Here is a 22,826-nt window from a genome sequence, read left to right as displayed (position 1 = left end):
CTTTTTTATTTCTGCAAGGTAGATGGCAGTTCTATCATATGTATCTTCCAGAGTATTCTGTATAGGGACCAGTATTTGTATATAGTCAGCATAAAGGAAATGGGTCAGTCCAAGGCGTTCTAGTGTATGACAGATAGCAGGTATATGTTGAAGAGTGTGGCTGATAGGATGGATTCTTGTGGTACTCCTGTGTTGAGGTTTACTTTCTTCGAGAGGTGGTTGTTGCATATTACTTTGAAGTTTCTATGTGATAGGTAGGAAGAGAACCATTTTAATTTGTTCCCCATGATTTCTATTTCAGATAATCTGTCAATTAGAATGGAATGGTTGACTGTGTCGAATGCAGCTGATAGATCCAGGAGGATTAATAGGTACTTTTGTCCTTTGTCAAATCTTCTGAGCACTGTGTCATTTAGTGAGAGCAGGAGAGATTCCGTAATTAAGTTTTTCCTGAATCCGAATTGAGAGGGGTGAAGAATGTTGTTTGTGTCAAGGTAATCAGAGAGTTGGTTTGGACAATTTTTTCTAAGATGTTTGCACTGAACGGTAAGTTTGATATAGGTCGGTAGTTTTGAATGTTCTCTGGATCTAGGTTGTTCTTTTTTATTAATGGTTTAATGATTGCTGATTTTAAGTATTCTGGGTATTTTCCTTCTGTGAGGGAAAGGTTGACTATGTCTGTTATTGTTTTGTTTATTGAGTTAACAATCAATGTAAATGGCTGAATGGGGATACTGTCGATGGGATGGTTTGCTGGATTCATTTTTTTTATTATATTTTGGATTTCCAGAGGATGTAGAGTCGAAGCTAGTCCATGTTAATGTAGTTTTCTGTTGCGCTTTTGGTGTTTGGGTGGGTGTGTTGTTGTTGGTGATGGAGTTGTTTATTAGATTTTTGATTTTATTGGTGAAATAATCCGCAAAATCATTGCTGTTGTTAGTGCTGGAGAGTGTTCTTAGTTCATTTGGAGGTTTGGTGAGCGTTTGTACGATGTTGAACAGCATTCTTGGGTTATGGTCATATGGCCATATCCCAATCATGAGACTCGGTTAATCAGGTCTCTGTAACAGCAACTATGTCCAAGTCCACTTCCACCATTAAGGCCTGCACATCTTTGATTTTATTGCCCAGACTACGAGCATTGGTGGTCATAGCTTTCCAACTCATCTCCCTAGAATTGCTGCTCTTCCTAGTCCACTTTTCTGCTATTTTGAGTAGATGCATTTTATTGTTTTCTTCTCCCAATTCCTGTATTTCTTGGGGCTGAGGAGGCAATTTCATTGGCTACCTCTTGCCAACCCTGCCTTCTAGCTTAAATGCCTGATAGTGTATGCTCTGAATTTCTCCCTTAGCATCTGGTACTTATCCGGCTATCTGGCAGGATCACCACTACATAGCCACTTATAGAAATGTCCCCGTGAAACGCTGGCACCCTAAACTCTTCAGGGAAAGGGGAGATAAGCAGAATAAAGGAACGACCCTGTGAAATGCCAGCATTACTATCTCTCCGGGGCAGGGGAAGCAAAGAGGAATGAAGTTACAGCCCCGAGAAACGGCTGCAGTGATCGTGATCAGGAGCAGCACAGCTCCAGCCCAAACCGGAGAACCCTCCGCCGCTCTCGCCTTAATGCGCCCGTCCCGCAGTGGGGGCCCCGGGCTGGCCCACCGCCTCCCCTTCCCCATCTCGATGGTGCCACCCTCTTCCTCCTCCTTGGTTTGCTGCTCCCCCATCTTCAAATGTGCGTTTGGTGATTTTAACTCCCGATGCATTAGCATATTATTAGGTTATTTCATCTGGAGTTAAAAAATATTAACTTGAGCGTTAGAAATATATTCTGGAAACCCAAGCACAGTTTTTCTAACGCTCAGATTATTGCACCAGCCCCTCTGCTTTTGGCTTGTTTTTTCTTTGCTGCAGACAGTCCCGCCAGCAGTCACAGAATGATGACGCGCATGAAAACATCAGCCTAGACAGCAGTCGCAGAGTAATGACGCATGTTAAGCAGCAGCCAATCAAGTGGCAAGAGGAGCAGGTCAATAGAAGGGGACGGTGGCTGCAGCCTGCAGAAGACGAAGATCTCTCCCACCTCGAGCTCATAACCAAGCAATTAACTTTTCTTATCGAGAAATAAGCGATTGCAGTGAAGCTCAGCCCCGGAGGGTAAGCGGTGCCTTTCCAGCCTGTTCTCTTCCCGGTGTCCCTGTGACATTTTCTAGCAGAAGCAGCAGCGCTGAGTGTGAGGAGCTCCAGGCAGGGGGCTCTGCACAGGGAGCAGGGGAGGGAAAGCAAAGCGGGCTCAGGTCTCTGATTCGGAATCTCAGCAGCCTCCCCGCCCTGCATTCAGCCCTCCTCATGAGCTGCTCTGATTGCTGCCCAGAGGTTTCCCATAAATTTGGATTTAAAAAACCTGAGCATTAAAATGTTAGGATTTAAGGGTAAAAGCTTTGCCAAGAAAAATCCCCACAAGACCAGGTGGCTTGAATAGGAGCTGAGTGAGGGGCTAAGCACCACCCCGGGAAAGAGAGAAGAGGGGAGTTAGCCCAGGAGAGGCTCCTCTCAAAGCTCACAATTTTACTTGACCTTTGTACTTTCTGTAACCTGTAATTTTACTTTAGTGTTAATAATTTCTAGTTTTTATTACGTTTTTCAGTTTTTATATTCCTTATTTGGTGAGGGTCTGTCTGTACATTCCATGTGTGATTCAGGTGAGGGATTCACCTAATGTGTAGTCTTTGTGTACGGATCTGTACCAGTCCTGCTTGTTTTGTTTTATTTATTTATTTAAAAACATTTATATACCGCTATTTGGATATAACCATCATACCGGTTTACAATTTTACAGATATCAAAAACAAACAAATAATGTCTCCAGTGATACGACAGATTTTTTTAAATATATTTAAAAACATTTCTAACTTACATATGAGAAAAGCTCATTGTATAGACGCTTTAGGGTAGTGGTTCTCAGCCATTTTTCTGTCGGGACATACCTGACAGATGGTTCTCATATGTGTGACACATTGAACACATGATTGTCATGGGGCTAAATGTAAACAAATACTCTGTATCTTACAGGATCCATCCTGACCCCCCAACAATGGCTACAGAACAGAACTAGGAAAATGTCGTCATGCCTCTGAATCGCTCCATGGTGAGACCGCACCTTGAATAGTGTGTACAATTCTGGTCGCTGCATCTCAAAAAAGATATAGTTGCGATGGAGAAGGTACAGAGAATGGTGACCAAAATGATAAAGGGAATGGAACAGCTCCCCTATGAGGAAAGACTAAAGAGGTTAGGACTTTTCAGCTTGGAGAAGAGACGGCTGAGGGGGGGATATGATAGAGGTGTTTAAAATCATGAGAGGTCTAGAACACGTAGATGTAGGGGGCACTCCATGAAGTTAGCATGTGGCACATTTAAAATTAATCGGAGAAATTCTTTTCTTTTTCACTCAACGCACAATTAAACTCTGGAATTTGTTGCCAGGGGATGTAGTTAGTGCAGTTAGTGTAGCTGTGTTTAAAAAAGGATTGGATACGTTCTTGGAGAAGTCCATTACCTGCTATTAATTAGGTGAGCCAGTTGATATAGTGTATTTGGATTTCCAGAAAGATTTGATGAATGTCCCTCATGAGATTCTTCTTAGGAAATTTAAAAAGCCATGGGATGGGGGCAGTATCCTATTGTGAATTGCCAACTGGTTAAAAGATAGAAAACAGAGAGTAGGGCGAAATGGTGAATTCTACCAATGGAAAAAGGTGAATGGTGGAGGGCCCCAGGGATCTGTTCTGGGATCACTGCTTTTTAATATATTTATAAATGACCTGGAAATGGGAACAACAAATGAGGTGATCAAAGTTGCCAATCACACAAAAATATTCAAAGTTGTTAAATCACAAGAAGACTGAGAAATTGTAAGAGGACATTGCAAAATTGGGAGACTGGGCATGCAAATGAAACTTAATGTGGACAAGGGCAAAGTGATGCACTTAGGCCAAATTACAGCTCCATAATTTAAGGTTCCACATTAGGAGTCAACAGTGAGGAAAAGAATCTAGGAGTTATTGTTGATAATTCATTGAAATCTTCTGCTCCGTGTGCAGCAGCAGCCAAGAAAGCAAACAGAATGCTGGGGATTATTAGGAAAGGAATGGAGAATAAAACAGAGAATATCATAATGCCTCTGTATTGCTGCAATACACGATCTCTTCTTGACTATTGTGTGCATTTCCAGACACCACATCTCAAAAAAGAGATAGCAGAATTAGAAAAGGTACAGAGAAGGGTGATCAGAATAATAAAGGGGATGGAACAATTCTATGAAGAAAGGCTAAAGAGGTTAGGACTTTCAGCTTGCAGAAGAGACGGCTGAGGTCTATAAAATAATGAGTGGAATGGCACGAGTAAACGTTAATCATTTGTTTACTGTTTTGAAAAGTACAAAGACCAGGGGGGACACAGTGAAGTTACTGGATAATAAATTTAAAATTAATAAGAGAAAACATGTTTTTTACTCAACACATGATTAAGCTGTAAAATTCATTGCCAGAGGATGTGTTGAAAGCTGTTAGTGAAGCGTTTAAAAAATTTTGACCAAGCTCCTGGAGGAAAAAGTCCATTAACCATTGCTAAAGTAGAGTTGCAGAAATCCCCTGCTTATTTTTTAGATAAGCAGCATGGACTCTATCTAATCCTTGGGATGCAGCCAGTTACTTGTGATCTGGCTTGGCTGCTAATGAAAACAGGGCCATTCTGGGCTTGATGGACCTTTGGTCTGACCCAGTATGGGAAGTATTATGTTCTTATGTTCCAGTGTTACTGTTTCAAGATTAGATTGTTGCTGTGTGAGTTTTGGGTGTTAGTGCTGTTTAAATGTGATGGGTTTGATAAAAAGGTGCTGAGAGTGTTTTCTGCAGGGTTTTGTGTTACTTCCCAGAGTGCCCGGTACAGCACGGAGTTAACTCTCCAGATTCTCTCTTTCTCTCATCCTCAGCCCGACCTGTCTCTGATGCCGACTACATTGAATAGAAAGGGAAAGTCTAAATCTCGCCTGTCTCCCATGGATGTTCCTGTCGGACTGATGGATGGTTTTATGGGTTCTGGGACTTCAGTGGAGCCCAGGAGGGGGGTTCTGCCTTCTCCAGAGCCAGATCCCTCCTCGGTGCAGCCTCTGGCAGAGCCCCCGGGGTCAGAGGAGGGGGCAGGGCTGGCTCTGGATCCACTGCAGCCCAGGACTTTGGGCTCTCTGTGGATGTTTCCGGTGCAGCTGGAAGCGACAATGAGCAGCAAGTTGGAAAGGATTCAAGGGGAAATCTCCTCGCTGGAGCTGCGCTCAGGGACCCAGGAGAAGAAAATCTCTGCTCATGCTAAGCGGCTGCAGGCGCTGGAGAACAAGGTGGGACATTTACTCTCAAAGTCTTCTGAGTAAGTTCTGGATAAGATTTCACTCAGAAGGAAAATTAAGAAGTTCCCTGTATGTACCCGGATCAGTCCAGACAGTGGGTTGAGCCTCCTTTCCAGCAGGTGGAGACAGATTAAAACTGAAAGGGTGTCCTGCATGAGGACAGAGCCTCTCCTGTAGCCCTTCAGTATTTGTCTGTCTCCAGCAGGTGCATCAGCTCACCCTTCGGTCTCCTGATTTCGGCTGTTAGCCGGCTATCCTTCTTATTTCTTGGATCAAGCAAGTTCTTTTAGTGTGATTGGCTCTTCTTTCTTTCCAAAATTAAATTAGATCACATAGTTAGTCTTTTTTCTTGTGCAGGAGACGGTACTGTCTCCTGGCTCTTGCTGGACTCAGGGGGGCTTCGTCCCTTGTACGGAGCATAGCCTGAGTCCGTGGGTGCTTCTAGGTGTGGGGACCGAGGCTGGTGGTCCAGTTCTCGCCTCCCCCTCCTCTGGCTGCCGAAGATGGCTACAGCCCCAGTGCTGTGCTCAGTTTAAAAAAAAACCAACCAAACAACAGTTTTTCAAAGTTTAAAAGTTATTTATTTAACTTTCACAGCACTTGCAAAATATTTTTTATATTTTTGTTCTTTTGCTTTCAGGGGGCTTGAACCGGCAGCCAGACAGGCAGGAGTCAGCAGGTCTGTCCCCTGCTTCACTCCTGCTGGCGGGCTGCCAATCATTTTTATTTTTAGACCTTTTTTCTTCTCAGAGCGGCTCCTTCAATGCCGCGGCCTGCAGTCTGCCTTGCCTGTGGGCTGCCTCGCGAGAGGGACTTTGCTCTGCCTGTCTGCCGGGTGGGGAAGGCCCCTCCTCGGCAGGGCAGGCAAATTTAGCCCTGGAACGGCGGCCATATTGGATTTTTCGTCAGCTCCTGTTTCGGAGCTGCCTGGGGCTGGGGAGCTGGATTTTTTTGTTCTACCCCCCTGATTTAAGCCCCGAGGCCTCCCAGGACGTGGTCCCTGCCCCCCCCCCCCCCCCCCCCCCGGGAAATCCAGGGCCCGATTTTCTCCGGATTTTGTCCTCCTCCTGCACAAATCCTATCTAGCTAGCCTGCAGGAGGAGGGGGAAGACTGCCCCCCCCCCCCCCCCGGTAAAAATTTCTCGCTCCGCGCCGTTGACTGCTTGCCCGGTGGCGGAACCCCAGGGGTCTCTTCGGGTGCGGGTGGTCCCGGGTGTGCCCCCCCCGACCCCCCCCCCCCCAGTGGATCCGGTACTTCCGGACCCTGATCCTTTTGCGGATTCCGCTGCTACCCTCCCTCCCCTGGAGGGGGACGATCCCAGGGTCCTCCGCATGTTTCAAAGGGAGGAGTTGGAGCCCCTCATCCCCTTTGTCCTCCAGGAATTGGGGTTGGAGGGGACCCCCGCGGATACCCTTACGGCCTCCTTACCCAAAAATATGGACCCGGCCCTGGCGGGGCTCAGGGCTCTGGCAAGCGCTTTTCCATTTCATCCCATGCACAAGCTATTGCTCCTGTGGGAATGGGAGGCTTCTGAAGCGGGACTCCGGGTGGGGCGTGCTATGGGCAAGCTCTACCCCCTACCGGAGGAAGGTCTGGAAATATTGAGAAATCCTTCAGTGGACTCCTACGTCTCCGCAGTCACCAAACACACTACTATCCCTGTGGAGGGATCGACGGCCCTGAAAGACGGCCAGGACCGCAAGCTTGAGGCGCATATGAAGCGCATCTTTGATGACCTAGATCTGGGGGTCTGCGCGACTGCCTGCAGCAGTCTTATGTTGCGGGCAGGTCTTAGGGGGACCCACCAGTTACTCGGTGCCCAGGACCTTCCGTCGGCAGAGGCGGAGCAGGCAGAACATTTGGAAGCCGTCATCGCCTATGGGGCTGATGCGCTCTATGACCTCCTCCGCGTCCAGGCGAAAGCGATGGCCTCGGCGGTGTCCGCTAGGGGACTCCTCTGGCTGCGCAATTGGTCGGCTGACCCATCCTCCAAGGCACGGCTGGGCTCGCTGCCCTTCAAAGGTAAGTTGCTGTTTGGAGAGGACGTTGAGAAGCTTATGGATTCCTTGGGGGAAAATAGGGTCCTTAAGCTTCCAGAGGATCGACCGAAGCAGTCGCGCTCCTTTATACCCTCCCGTCCTCGTTTCCGGGGACAGAGACGGTCTTAGAGGCCTGGTGTACTGCTAGTGGAGTGCAGCCTATTTTAACCACGGTGTCACATATTTTGGCTTTTCTGCAGGAAGGCTTGGCTAATGGTCTGGCCTTTAACTCTCTGAGGGTGCAAGAAGTGCCCTTGTGCTGTCCTTTGTCCGTGCATTCAGATGTGGTGCGTTTTCTTCGGGGAGTGATGAATTTGCATCCTCCGGTGAGAAAGATCTGTCATCCATGGAATCTTAATCTGGTTCTTAGAGGAATGTGCGAGGCTCCGTTTGAACCTCTGAGGAGGGCAGCCATTAAGGATTTAACTCTGAAGGTGGTTTTTCTGGTGGTTATTTGCTCAGCCAGGAGAATCTCAGAGCTTCAAGCTTTGTCGTGTCGAGACCCTTTTTGGAGCTTTCACTGTCTGGGGTGTCTGTGCACCTGGTGCCTTCCTTTCTGCCAAAGTTGGTTTCGGCGTTCCTTCTTAGTCAGACTGTGAACTTTGGCCTTTCCAGATTTGGATTTGTCTGTGCCTCTCCCAAAAGAGCTTCGAGTCTTGGATGTCGGGCGAGCATTATTGAGGTATCTTAAAGCTACTAATAATTTCAGGAAAGCAGATCACCTCTTTGTGCTGCGGAGGGCTCACTCGACAACTCCTCAGGTGACCTCTCTGGCCGTGTCGCAATACGTGTTCCCTCAAGAGATTAGCAGGACCGGCTACTTGGAAATTGTTACACACTTTCACCAGACATTATAGATTGGACATCCAGGCTCCGGATTCCGTGTGTTTTGGTGAGAGTGTTCTAGGAGCAGGACTGTTGGGGGTCCCAGCCGGTTAAGGGAGCATAGGTACATCGCAGGAGTCTGGACTGGTCTGGGGTATGAACAGGAAAGGAAAATTGGTTCTTACCACAGATCAGTCCAGAGACCACCTGTTGGTGAGAGAGAGTCCGCTCGTACTGATGTTTTGTATATAATGCAGAGTTGTTGGGGGATTCAAGGCTGTTTCCCTTTTGTTTCTTGGAAAGAATTTCCATATTGTGGTGAATTCACCTTCCTCCTGCTTGTTGTGGGAGTTTGGGTTCAGGATATTTAGTGTTGGTTTAATAGTTATCATCTTGGCTTGGGTACAGGTCCATACTAAGGGACTGCAAGTGGCACACTAGGTTATCTGGCAGTGTCAGTAAAACTTTCTCTGTTTCCATCTGCTGGCATGGAGGCAAATCCCAGGAGTTTGGACTGATCTGTGGTATTCCAGGAATGAAAATTAGCTTTCCTATTCTGCCTGTAAATGGGCTTTTGAGCATTGCCCTCGGGTTGTGCGTGTAACAGTAAGAGAGAGGTGTGTGCTGGGGCGGGGATACTATTTACGTTCAAGCAGTGTAAATGCGTCTGCAGCGGGAGATCAGCAAGGACCAAGTTACAGAAGTCTAAGCAGGAGGAGATAAGAGAGGGGAGGAGGGTTTTGGCTCAGAGAGGAAGGGATAGATTTTAGCAGTGTTATGGAGGAGGAAGTGACTCACTTTAGCAATGTTTTGGATGTGCAGAAGGAGGGAGAGGCATCAAAGATGACCCAAGGTTAGGGGCCGGGCAAACCAGGAGGATGAGAGCACAGTGAGCCCTCCTGATGTGACAGAATCAGATGTTCCTGATGTTCTGGATAATGCTCTGTTAGATCTGGGGTTTTATTATTCACTGATTTATCCAGGCAGAGACGTTTGATATTCTGGGTCTCTGGGATTAGACTTGTAAACCCCGAGGTCCAGAAAGGAAACTGAGTCCAGGGGAACAAGTCTGGCAGTTCCTGGGGATGAGGGCTCCTGGTGTCCCCTCTCCCATGATAAAATGTTATGAGATTAAAGCCAGCTGAGCCCCTCCACGTGTCCCTGAGTGTTTCTGGTTTGTGTTTCAGGTGCCGGTGACGTTTGAGGACATCGCTGTCTCTTTTTCCCAGGAGGAGTGGGGGTATTTAGATGAAAGGCAGAAGCAGCTTTACAGGGAGGTGATGAAGGAGAATTATGAGATCCTGAGCTCTCTAGGTCTAGGTAAGGATTACATTATTTCTACTTTTATTAAATACATGGAATGTTTTACTAAAAGTCATTTTTACCTCGGTCAACTCCACTCCAGAAATGTGCACACAGGCCTTTATATACCAATACGTGCACTAGGCCTGCTCCTCTCTCCCTCTCCTCCCCCCCATGCCTGGTCCTCTCTCTCTCTCCCCTCCCCCCATGCCTGGTCCTCTCTCCCTTTTTTTCCCCCATACCTGAGATCTCCTCTCTGTGCCGATACTTGAGATCACTTTTCCTCAATAAAAAGAAAATAGATTTATAGACACAAACAAGGTTGAAAAACGACTTTATTTATATAATGTTATAGAAAAGATGGAAATGTTAGGGGTGTGAGTGATCTGTACTTTAGGTATATATATGTTATTGTAGGTATATTAAATGTGGTTTATTTTAACTTGTTATTGTAATCTGTTTATTATGGCAGGTCAATTATAAGCAGATAATAAATGTATATAAATAAATAGTAGATAAGCCCAGAGGAACCAGACCCTCAGGAATCCTAGTGACTGGTATCTATGAGCCCAACTCCTGTATCACTCTTAGGTGAAACTGAAGTCTTCTAAGTTAGGAGGTTATGAGCCACCGATATCATTGATGGCTGAAGGGACAGGGATGCTTCTGTTCCCTCTGCTCGTGAGTACTGATTGCTACTAACATGTAAGGGAGCCTTTCCTTCCTCAGCATCTTTTATGTGGAAAGCTTCTTCAGTGTGATTTAAAACAATTCATAGAAACATAGAAATGACGGCAGAAGAAGACCAAACGGCCCATCAAGTCTGCCCAGCAAGCTACGCACTTTATCCATTTTTTTTTCCCTTTTTCTCTCTCCCACCTGTTACTATTGGCTTCCAGTACCCTCCAGCCCTAATTCCCCTCTACCCAATTTAGAGAGCAGCTTTGAATCTGCATCCAAGTGACATCTAGCTCAATTGGGGATAGCAACCGCTGTAACAAGCAGGCCACCCCCTTGCCCCATGCTCTTACCCAACCCTGTTTTTATTTTTTTGTTTTGTTTTATTTATTTATTTTTTTTGGAAATAGCAGCCCTCCATCCTTCCGCTCCGTGAAGGTGGAACAACAACTACTGGCCACTGGCATCCCGCTCCGTGAATGCCTCTGTGGCTACTGCCGCTCCGTGCAGTGTTTGAATGCCTCTGTGGCTACTGCCGCTCTGTGCAGTGTTTGAATGCCGCTGTGGCTACTGCCGCTCCGTGCAGTGTTTGAATGCCTCCACTTTATTCATGCCCTCTAGACTTGATGGATCCACAGTGTTTATCCCACGCCCCTTTGAAGTCGTTCACAGTTTTAGACTTCACCACTTCCTCCGGAAGGGCATTCCAGGCATCCACCACCCTTTCCATGAAGAAATGGTTTGAAAACTTTGTGTAAAGATGTTTTTAATTTATACATTTTATGTAATGTTGTTTTATTTGTGATTGTGTGTATATATTTGTAATCCTCCCTGAACAATTGCATTGGTGGAGGCAGGGTATACGTTTCATAAATATATATATAAAATAAACCACAAGAGCTCTATAAAGATATCATACAGGAGTTTTCATAGGCGTCTCCTAAAGCTTCTGCTAAGTTATAGAATTCTCTAATATCAGAGATCCCATGTGCTCATTGTATGCTCCTTCAAAATGTCCGATCCCAGGTCATTGATAGCTTTCCATTCCATTGTCACTGACACATGACTAATTCCTTTTTTTTTATATCCAGCAAGCAATGAGGTCATACAGGAAGAAAAGAGGGAGGAGAATCAAGAAACATACCCTATAGTACTGGTACTTACACCAAGACAATCAGGAAATGTTTCTGAGAATCTGTCTCAGAGAACTGAGGGGGGAGACACGAGCCAAAGTAATCAGGAATTGGAGAAGAAGAATCAACGAGACCCTGCAGAAGAGTCACCGGATGGAGTTGCTGCATGTGAGAGAAGTGACAGGGAGCTTACAGATATCCCTGAGCACCAGAGACACCTGAGAACAGAGAGATCTTTCCAGAGTAATAACAGTGTTCAAATGACTTCTGACCTCCACCAGAAGCACCTGATAGCAGAGAGATGCTTCCAGATTAATATTGGTGATCAAATGACTTCTGCTGTGCACCAGAAAGAGGAGGGAGGGAAGAAATCCTTTTATTGTGACACCTGTGGGGAAATCTTTGACAGGAAATGTCATCTTCTATTGCACCAACAAACACACAAAGGAGAGAGACCTTTTCCATGTTCTCAGTGTGGAAAATGTTTCAAGCAGAAGTTAACCCTAAAATTACACCAGAGAATCCACACTGAAGGGAGCACTTTCACTTGTATCGAATGCAAGAAAACCTTTTCTTGCAGGGAATCCTTAGTAATACACCAAAGAACGCACACAGGTAAGAGACCCTCTCATTGCCTTCAAGATGGGGAATCTTACAGTTCTGAGTTCTTTATGTTAAATCTTCAGAAAATGGAGACAGAAGAGAGAACATTTTCATGTTCTGAAAGTAGAGAAAACATCATTCAAAAGGAAGACCTAATCATAAACCAAACACAGAGAGAAGAAATATTATTCATGGGTACTGATGAAAAAAACTTTTATCAGAAAAAAAACTTCACAGCACAATTAAAATTCCAATTAGGAGAGAAAGCAATTTCAAGTAATGAATGCGATAAAAGCTTATGTGAGGGTAAAGTCTTTTCAGGAGACACAAAAAAATTTACTGGTGAGAGATCAATGTCTTGTATTCAGTCTGAAAAAAGCTTCAGTACAGACATCTCACAACAGAAAACAATTCCCATGGAAGAAAGTCAATTTATAAATACTGAATGTGGTGGAAACTTCAAAAGCCACCAGAGAATGCAAACTGGAGTGAAACGATTTATATGTACTGAGTGTGGTAAAAGTTTCAGTCAGAAAGGCAACTTCATAAAGCACCAGAGAATACATACTGGAGTGAAACCATTTACATGTAGTAAGTGTGGTAAAAGCTTCAGCCTGAAAGGAAACTTCAAAAGCCACCAGAGAATCCATACTGGAGAGAAACCATTTACATGTAGTAAGTGTGGTAAAAGCTTCAGGCTGAAAGGAAACTTCAAATGCCACCAGAGAATCCATACTGGAGTGAAACCATTTACATGTAGTGAATGTGATAAATGTTTCTGGCAGAAGAGCAAACTCATAAACCATCAGAGAATTCACACAGGAGTGAAACCGTATACATGTAGTGAGTGTGGTAAAAGTTTCAGTACGAGAGGACATTTCAACTACCACCAGCAAACCCACATTGGGGTGAAACCATTTACATGTAGTGAATGTGGTAAAAGCTTCTTGCAGAAGTACACACTCATAAGCCACCAGAAAATACACACTGGGGTGAAACCGTATACATGTAGTGAGTGTGGTAAGAGTTTCAGTCACAGAGGAGACTGCAAACGCCACCAGAGAATACACACTGGAGTGAAACCATTTCCATGTATTGAATGTGGTAAAGATTTCAGTCACAAGAGTTCTCTTATATGGCATCAGGGAATTCACACTGGTGTGAAACCATTTACATGCAGTGAGTGTGGTAAATGTTTTAGTCGCAGCGGAAACTGCAAACGCCACCAGAGAATCCACACTGGAGTGAAACCATTTAAATGTAGTGAATGTGGTAAAGATTTCAGTCAGAAGGAATCTCTCATATGGCATCAGAGAATCCACACTGAAGTGAAACCGTTTACATGTTGTGAATGTGATAAAAGTTTCAGTCACAAGAGTTCTCTCATATGGCATCAGAGAATTCACACTGGTGTGAAACCATTTACATGCAGTGAGTGTGGTAAATGTTTTAGTCGCAGCGGAAACTGCAAACGCCACCAGAGAATCCACACTGGAGTGAAACCATTTAAATGTAGTGAATGTGGTAAAGATTTCATTCAGAAGGGATCTCTCATATGGCATCAGAGAATCTACACTGGAGTGAAACCAAATCCTTGTACTGTGTGGTAAAAGCTTCTGATTAAAGGATGAACTTGCAAGCCACCAGAGAAACTACACAGGCGTCAAATGTAATTCATATGCTCTCCTATAGCTTTTGGAATTTTAGAATGGCCTCATAAAGATATTAATTGGATGCAAGAACAATAAAACTTCTCTATATCTATCAAGTAATCTGTAAGAGTCAGTGTATGCTGAAATTGTGCATTCCAACAGCTGAAGGTGGTGTGGGCCTTACATATGCAAATACCAAAATAGTGCTGAAGTACCAAATTGAATGGCCAAAATTGGTCTCCATTCTAAGCTTGGATGATTATTACAAGGAGTGGAAGGAATAAGTGAGAATCTACCAGTCCATGAGGGCAAAGAAGCAATGGCATTTGGAAAACAATAGAAAATGTTTTGTAAAGAATCAGGCTAGCAAACATGGAAAAATCAATTGACAAAAGCACAAATATAGTGGGAAACACAGAGTTATTCCAGAAACCACTCGTAGATCAAAACTTGACACAGGAGCCAAAAGATCTTCATTCGGAGGTAGGGAGATCCAAGATGGCCGACTGTTAGGAGGTCAGCGTCGGTCGTCCTTTCTTGCGTTCTCGTTCCAGATCAGCATTCTGATACTGGACGCACTTACCAGAAAGTTTCCTGCATATGGGGAGGAAAAGAAAACCTAGGGCGCCTTTCCCCGCGACTCCCTTGGGGCAGACTTTTTCCGGTCCTATGGACGCCCATATCGCCCGCAGCAGCCCGATACCGGGGAGACAGCCGCTGGATGGAGGGGGAGGAGAATGTGAGCTCCTTCTATCCTTGGCTCTGTGTCACCACTGAGCCCGGTAAGAGGAACGCCTCCTAGTAATCCGGCAGCTGAAAGAACCGCCCCAGAAGCTGTGGAGTCGCCGAGGACCCAGGACGGTGAGTCAGTGAGTCCTGTGGGGAACAGCGGGGCGGAGAAGGAAGCTGCAAGCCTGGTGGCCATCTCGAGAGGCACGGATGGGAGGAATATTCAAGACAGAGATGGGGGAAATACAGAGAGAGCAAAGCAGGAGTTATCGTGGTCTGATATACCAATTCCAGGGCTGCCTCCAGTGCAAAGATCGGGTGAGATCTCTTTGATATCTATATGGGAGGCAATTGCTGAGTTGCGGAGCTCTATAATACAGCAGTTATCACCTATTGTAAAGAAGTATAATGAGATGGGTCAGAAAATCTCCATTATGGAAAATACTTCAGCAGATATGACTCAACAAGTTTCAGATCTTCGGGTTCAAATGAACTCCATGCAGCAGTCTCCACATTTGCTGGTTAAAGATAATGCTAATTTAGCATTAAAAGTGGAAGCTCTGGAGAATGTTACCAGAAATAAGAACTTGAGGATTATAACTTCCCTACAGTCCCGTAGTCCCTCCAAAGGATATGTTCAAAAGGTACTTAATAGAAATATTAAAGATACCTGAGAATGCTATACCTCCAACTTCTAAAGTATTTTATTTGCCACCTTATAGAAGGGCAACGGGTACTCAGAGAGAAGGAATGGATAGTCTGCAGCCTATTGAAACACCAGTAATGGATTTAACAGCAATTATTGAGACTTTGGATTCGGACATTGCAGTTCCTGCTACATTGATTGTCTCACTAGTCTTAGAGCCTGATAGAGACTGGCTATTGAAATTGTTTTTCAGGCATAGATTAGAAATGTTTATGCAATTTAGAGTAAATATGTTCCAGATGTATCGCGTCAGACGCAAAAAAGACTAAAACAATTCCTATTAATGAGAACTAGGGTACAACAGATTGGGGGTCTTTTTATTTTAAAATTTCCGTGCAAATGTTTGGTAAAATACCAAAATGTTTCCTATATTTTTTTTGACCCACCTCAGTTGTCCCAGTTCCTTGTGGGGAAAACTCCTGTGTCTAACTCTGGTGAAATTCCCCCACCTGTGGATACTTGAAAACAAAAGGTTCCTTAGTGTTTAAATTGCTTCTGCACCCTAACAGCCATATATGCCATTTCTTTTTTGAATATATGTGGAAGTTACCTAGAATTGTGTTTTGGTTCTCCTCCATATTGCGGACTTAAGTGTGCAATGCTTATTGGATTTGTTTGGTTTTTTTCCTGCTGTATTTAACTTGTGGATTAGAAATATTATATAAGCATTACTGATTTCAATCAAGAGTTTTCTTGTAAATGCATTAAAATTCAATAAATAAAAAATGAAAAAAAAAAAAAAAGTGACACAGGAATAGTCCTGGAATGATGAGTTTAAACATAGAGATTAGAGACTGATAAGTGCAGCACAGGATTATTGGATAGGTCACAGCCAGCAGAGAAATAAACTGGTAAAACAGACAAATGCGGGTCCTGTAAGACAGAATTAGAAATAGTTACACAGCTTGCTGCTGGACATCAGGTGCTGATGTGAAAAGACCAGGATATATTCCTTTACTGAAATTCTAGTAGAGGAAACTGCCCATCTTCTCTCCTTCTCCAAACTCACTACTTCAGGGGTGGCCAACTCCAGTCCATCAGAGCCACCAACAGGCCAGGTTTTCAGGATATCCACAATTAATATGGGTGAGATAAATTTGCATGCACTGCATCCATTGTATGCAGATCTATCTCATGTATATTGACTGTGTATATTCTGAAAACCTGGCCTGTTTGTGGGTCTCGAGGACTAGAAATAGCCAACCCTGCACTACTTGCACCTCTAACCCTTTAGCTACCCAGCTGCTCAGCTGTATCTGTCACATCCTCAGTCTAGCACTTTCCACTGGTGAGGCCTTAAAAAGCAGCAGGATGGCAGCACTCAAGGTTGTCATTGTTGTCGTCATCTTTAGCCCATTGTTACCCATCAAAGAGAGATGCTCATCCGCGCACTCTTGGAGGAGAAGTCAATTACCTGCTATTAATTAAGTTGACTTAGTTTTTGGATACTTGCCAGGTTCTTATGGCCTGGATTGGCCACTGTTGGAAACAGGATGCTGGGCTTGATGGACCCTTGGTCTGACCCAGTATGGCATGTTATATTCTTATTCTTGCCTCCCCTGGCCGAGCTCCACGCACCCGCTGCGCAGAGAAGGACTGGTTCCCTCCATTAGATCCCGGAGTGAAGGGGCTGAGTGCCACTGTGAAGCCCTTCTTAGTTCTGGACATCCTTGCTCAGAAGTCCAGCCCACAGGGGGGCGGTGATGTCACGGCTAGAGATGGCTACCTAACTCGTGAGCTCCCGCCACAGCCCTAAACATCAGACTCCATCCGAGCGTATTTTGCAAGCCAAACCTCACAAAAATATACTCAAACAAAGGTGAGTATAACAATGACGAAAAAAACAAAATCCTGATTTCCAGCGCTTCTCATTCAGCAAAGAAGGCCGTCGCGGAATCGAAGGCCTGGAAGCCAAGATGGCAGCCCAAGATGGCACCCGATCATGTACCCCGAGCCCTGATAAAATCCTGCTGGTAACTGATTCAGCAGGGCCAAATTTGTCTGAACACCCCACTCGCGACGAGTTAGAGTGGTTCGCGATTATACGGGCAGATATAAAAACATACCACCAGGAATTAATGGCGCGTGTAGAAGAGGTAAAAGAAGGGGGGCTGATGACGTCAGCGACTCGAGTGGCTGCCTAACCCGGAGCTCCTGGCTATGCCGGTTTGCATCCATTGAATATCTTAACCATCCTCCTCTTTTTTACAACGAAAAGCATATCTAGACCTTCCCTACAGGCTCTAGATGTCGATTCGGGCTTCAAAACCCGATTTTCATCAGTTTTCCTATAAGAAATTGGATCGGGAAGATTCAGCTGTAAAAAACAAAATGGCCGCCGCAACGGGAGATATGCTGTCGGAGGACACGACTGAGCAGGAGGCGCTCCCTGATTCGGAGGTACCCTCCCGGGGTGAGTTCAAAGCCTGGTTTGGTGCCCTGAGCCGGGATCTCACCTCTTTTAAGACAGAAATTAGAGAAATCGTGGGAGACATGAAAGAGGAGCTGAGTGACATGGGGAGGAGAATTTTTGAATATGAAACACTCACAGAAGCTCACACTGATAAACTGTGCTCTCTCCAACATAATCAGAAGGAAATGGCTACTGAAATCACACAGCTCTCCTCAAAACTGGAAGACTTAGAAAATAGGAGCAGGAGAGCTAATCTTCGTTTTAGGGGTATCCCTGAGTCTCCAGAGTTTGCTGACTGTATGCAAGTCATTACCACGCTTTGCACTGAGTTACTGCACCCAGAGCCTGAAAAGGAGACTGATAGCGCTGGGGCGATCCCCAAGGTAAAGCTGGAAAGGGCCCACAGAGTGCAGGGACAGCGGGCCCTTAATAGATCTAAAGATGTGATAGCCTGCTTCCACGACTTCCCTGTGAAGGAGCAAGTTTTATCTTTGGCAAGAAAGAGGGGGAAGCTGCAGCTGCAGGGGCATGAAGTGCAAGTGTATGCTGACATTTCTCCTATTACTATTAAAAAACGCCAGGACATGAAACCCATTACTAATGTATTGATCAGGGAAAACATCAGATACCGCTGGCTTTTTCCATTTGGCATCAGTTTTTCCCTGCAAGGGAAATCGTACAAGGCACAATCGGTGCAGGAAGCAGCTGGAATCCTCAAGGACCTTGGCTATAGCGTAGCGGACCTGCCGTCATCGTCTTCTCCACGTGCCGACCGCAGGGAGGAACCACGTTGGCAGCGGACGGGAAAGGGGGGCAAGAGACTGAGGAGAACCCCTGACCCGGAAATCGTGCAAGGAGCTCCTACTTGATCTGGATCTTCATGTTTTGCAGACTTGCTTTTTGTTTCTCCTTTTATGCTGATCCAGCAGAACAGGAGGGTTGGTTAAAGGTTGTTTTCTTGTACTATATGGATGCTACCGGGTGGGATAGCGACTGGAAAGCTGTCATCATTTACCCGTGCTGGGTGGCGGAACCCAAGAGATGATTGTGGTTCCTATAGGGGTGGGGGGAGGGGGGTGGGAGTGGGGTTTATGGGGGATCTCATATCTTTGAGTGTTTTGATTTGGGATATATCGGAAGGGGCTGTAAGGGTTATCTTTAGATTTAAGTGGAGTCTCCGTGTATGCTCTCTGTTCCGGGGACTTTTCCTCATTTACACCTATCTTGATGGCTACCTTTAAGGTTATGTCCTTTAATGTTAAAGGGCTCAACACGCCGCGTAAGCGTAAGTTGCTCTATAAAGATCTAAGAAGAGCTGGCATAGCCATTGCTTTTATACAGGAGACCCACTTAAAGAGGCGTTATGAACACCTAATGCGTTCTGATCTTTATCCGCATCAGTTCTGGGCGCCTAGTTCTAAATTGGCTAAATATGCAGGTGTGGGGATTCTGTTCCAAAAAGATTTTGCATTTGAGCTGCATGAATGTATTGCTGAGTCTATGGGTAGATACCTAATGCTTCTCCTTACTATTGCAGGGGAAAAGTATACATTACTTAATCTTTATGCACCTAATGTACACCAAGGTAAATTCGTTGACTCCCTAGCGGAGCTGGTCCAAACGAAACACGAAGGTCAACTAATAGTCATGGGTGATTGTAATTTACCTTTAGATTCTTCCCAAGATACGTCAGGCGGTAGGAGTTCCACCTCAAAAAAAGATCGTACTAGTTTGCTTAAATTCCTCTCACAATTTCAGTTGGTAGATGCGTGGCGATTCCTGCATCCCACGGTAAAGGATTATACCTTTTTTTTCGAACCCCCATAATTTATATACAAGGATAGATTATATTTTTGTTGATAAGGGGGTACTACACAAGGTGCGTAAAGGAGTTATCGACCCGATAACGTGGTCTGATCACTCGCCAGTATGGGCTGAGATCTCCGTCCCTAAGTACGACCAGGGCCAACGTTTTTGGAGATTAAATGATAGCCTTCTTGATAGTGAACCTTTTGTAGAGCAGTGCAGACAAGTTCTTGCAGACTATACCACACATAATAAAATGCCAGACCAATCTCCAATACTTTTTTGGGACTGCTTAAAAGCGGTGATTAGGGGGACCTTTATTGCTCGTGCCGCCTTTGTTAAAAAACGTGATACGCGAGAGCGTATCTCCTTAACAACCAAATTATTGGAGTTAGAGCGACAACATAAGAAATCACCTACAGCATCTCTTAAAGTGGCTGTGGATGATTGCAGGTCCCAAATTGGGGCGTTGGACGCGGCTAAAATTGCCCATGAGTTGGAACAAGCCCAGCAAGTTTTCTTTGAGGGGGGCAATAAAGCTGGGAAACTGCTCGCGAATAAGCTGAGAGCCAAGCGCTTACAAAATCTTATCCCAAAAATTACAGATGACCAGGGCGTTATGCTCACCTCTAACGATGCTATTCGTGAGCGTTTCCTTCAATTCTACTCTGGGTTATACTCTCATAACAAAGATATAGACATACGGGATATTCAGGCCTTTTTACAGGGCATCCCCCTACCCACTTTATCAGAGTCAGCTCGTATGGTACTTGATCAAGAAATCTCGGAAGCTGAAGTGCTCTATGCCATTAAGCAGCTTAAAGTTAATAAATCACCAGGGTTAGACGGCTTTACGGCCAGATTTTATCAGTGTTTTGTCACTGATTTAACCGCTCCGCTCACTGCTATGTTTAATGCACTCCGATCCGAGGGCACCCTAAATCCTAACTCTAATGTGGCCGGTATCACGGTTATCGCCAAGCCGGGGAGAGACCCCACCAATTGTGGCTCCTATAGGCATATATCATTGTTGAATATAGACCTCAAGCTCCTAGCCAAAATTTTGGCAAACAGGCTTAATGGCTATATAGCACAGATCATTCACCCGGATCAGGCCGGTTTTATCCCGGGCCGTATGGCATCTGACAATGTCAGGAAGTTATTGGATTCCCTCTGGTGGGTGAGACGTCACAATATCCCTTTTCTGTTTATGGCCATGGACGCAGAAAAAGCTTTTGATTTGGTACATTGGCCCTTTTTATTTCAGGTACTGCGTAACATGGGTTTTGGGAATTTTTTTATTCAATGGATCCGCAAATTATATGATAAGCCGCGGGCTTGTATTAAAGTTAATGGGGGTTATTCCCCGTTCTTTAATGTGGGGCGGGGCACCAGGCAGGGTTGCCCGCTCTCACCACTGCTCTTTGCCCTGTTTATTGAACCATTGGCCCAGAGGATCCGAGACTCCGGGGAGGTTACGGGGGTAACTGTGGGCTCATACTCCTCCAAATTGGCCATGTTTGCCGATGATGTCATCCTGACCTTAACTGACCCTGTGAGATCTTTGCCAGCCGTGGTAGATATCATCAAATCTTACAGCCAAGTGTCCGGGTATTCAATTAATTGGGACAAAACTGAAATTTTAAACATTACTCTACAGGAGGCACATGTCCGAGACCTGAAAGCTCGCTTTGCCTTTAGGTGGGCGAAAGACAAAATTAAATACCTTGGTATCTATATAGGGGCACGCAAGGATATTTTCAGCCTCAATTATCCACCTCTTCTTACAAAATTATATCGGGAGATGGAAGAATGGAACCGTTACCATATCTCCTGGTTGGGCCGTATAGCCACCTTCAAAATGAATCTACTGCCTAGGATAAGCTACTTATTCCAAACAATCCCTTGTATGATCCCCGCTGTGACACTCCTGAAGTGGCAGCGCAGGATCATGAAGTTTCTGTGGCAGGGGAAGCAACCGAGAGTGGCTCAAAAGGTTCTGTATCAACCAAAGGTAAAGGGGGGCCTCGCAGTACCCAACCTCACACGATATTATGTGGCTGCTCAACTTCGAGCGGTAGTAGATTGGCACAGAATAAACACACGCAAATCCTGGATTACTTTAGAGCAGGAATTGATGAGGCCCTTTCTGTTGACTAACTTGCTATGGCAACCTAGCCGCCTGTGCCCTAAATTGGAGGGTTTACCTACTCCCATACAATGTACTCTACAACTATGGCATCAATGGAAGCCTTTGGTAGTGGGGGATAAGACAGGATCTATCCTCTTCTCTCCCTTTTACTCCAGAACTTTTCTGGAGGGAAAGGCTCACCAGGTGTTCCAGGGTTGGATAGATAAGGGTATCAATAACTATGGTCACCTCTGGGAGAACTCTTCGTGGGTGGAGTTTTCAACCTTGCAATCCAGACATGATTTGCCACAGGGTGAAATATATCGCTATATGCAGTTAGCTAGCTATGCCCGAGCCTCCAATATTTCGCCGGACTTGATGAAACCGATCTCTCTATTTGAGAATTTCTGCAGGTCCGCTGATAAAGTTACAAGCTTAATGTCCAAAATTTATAGACTACTCATACAGGGCATGCATACAAAGCCCTCCTTTATTACCTCCTGGGAGATCGATCTTGGGGCTCCCCAGGGTGAGGATTTTTGGGACAACATCTTTGCCTCTGGCGGCAAGGGAGTAATCTCGGCCTCGTTTATGGAAAATAGCTACAAGCTTCTTTATAGATGGCATTATACCCCCTCTAAGCTGCATAAAATCTACCCTACTACTTCCGATAGATGCTGGAGGGGCTGTGGGGAAAGAGGATCTTTTTACCATATGTGGTGGGACTGTGCGGTTATCTCAAAGTTGTGGCAGAGTCTAGAAACTTGGTTATCGGATATTCTACATCAGCCTATCACTCTGACTCCCTCAGTGGCTCTCCTTAATGCAGAGTATGCTCAGGGCGATGCAGCGCTACACCGCTTCATTAGATTGGTGGTCATTTCAGCTCGCTGTGGGATTGCATTTCACTGGAAGGCAGAGGGGGTTCCTACTTTGCTGCAGGTCCAATCCTGGGTATCTAAATTATGTGCCCTTAGCAAGATTACCGCACATAGGCGGAAGCAGATGGGAGTCTATCAGCGTACTTGGACTCCATACTTAATATGGAAACAACAACAGATGCAGTCATGACCCATTTCTCTGGACCTCTTTTGACATTTTTCCCTTCATTTTGAGATCCCATGTATTGCTGGGGGGAGGGGTGGGAGTGGTGGGGGGGGGTTAAAAAACAGGAAACGCAGAGACAGATTGAAAGTTTTCATTGTATTTCTTTTATTGTCCATATTCTAATTGTACTTTCAATGCAGATTATTGATGATTTGTATCCTTTGTATTACATTTCTCGAATAAAACTTAAATTAAAAAAAAAAAAAAAGAAGAGGTAAAAGAAGAGATCAGTTCCCTGGGGCATCAGGTTGACGAATTAGATACCCGTGTGGACGGCCAAGTAGAGCTCGTTA

The 22,826-nt window shown here is 45.1% G+C and overlaps 1 protein-coding gene across 1 annotated transcript; it reads left to right on the top strand.

The window, feature by feature from the left end:
* The first annotated feature begins 1,835 nt into the window (after positions 1–1,835).
* On the top strand, positions 1,836–15,793 carry LOC115083675 (zinc finger protein 585A-like). Its single transcript, XM_029587630.1, has 5 exons — positions 1,836–2,161; positions 3,077–3,152; positions 4,998–5,399; positions 9,461–9,593; positions 11,345–15,793. The coding sequence occupies exons 2-5, from the start codon at positions 3,132–3,134 to the stop codon at positions 13,597–13,599; spliced, it is 2,811 nt and encodes a 936-aa protein (XP_029443490.1). The 5' UTR covers positions 1,836–2,161; positions 3,077–3,131; the 3' UTR covers positions 13,600–15,793.
* Positions 15,794–22,826: the final 7,033 nt, after the last annotated feature.

The sequence above is a fragment of the Rhinatrema bivittatum genome, chromosome 2, assembly GCF_901001135.1.
Source record: "Rhinatrema bivittatum chromosome 2, aRhiBiv1.1, whole genome shotgun sequence".
Taxonomy (NCBI): Eukaryota; Metazoa; Chordata; class Amphibia; order Gymnophiona; family Rhinatrematidae; genus Rhinatrema; species Rhinatrema bivittatum.
Note: the sequence above shows the minus strand (reverse complement) of the source record. Positions and strands in the feature narration are given on the sequence as shown.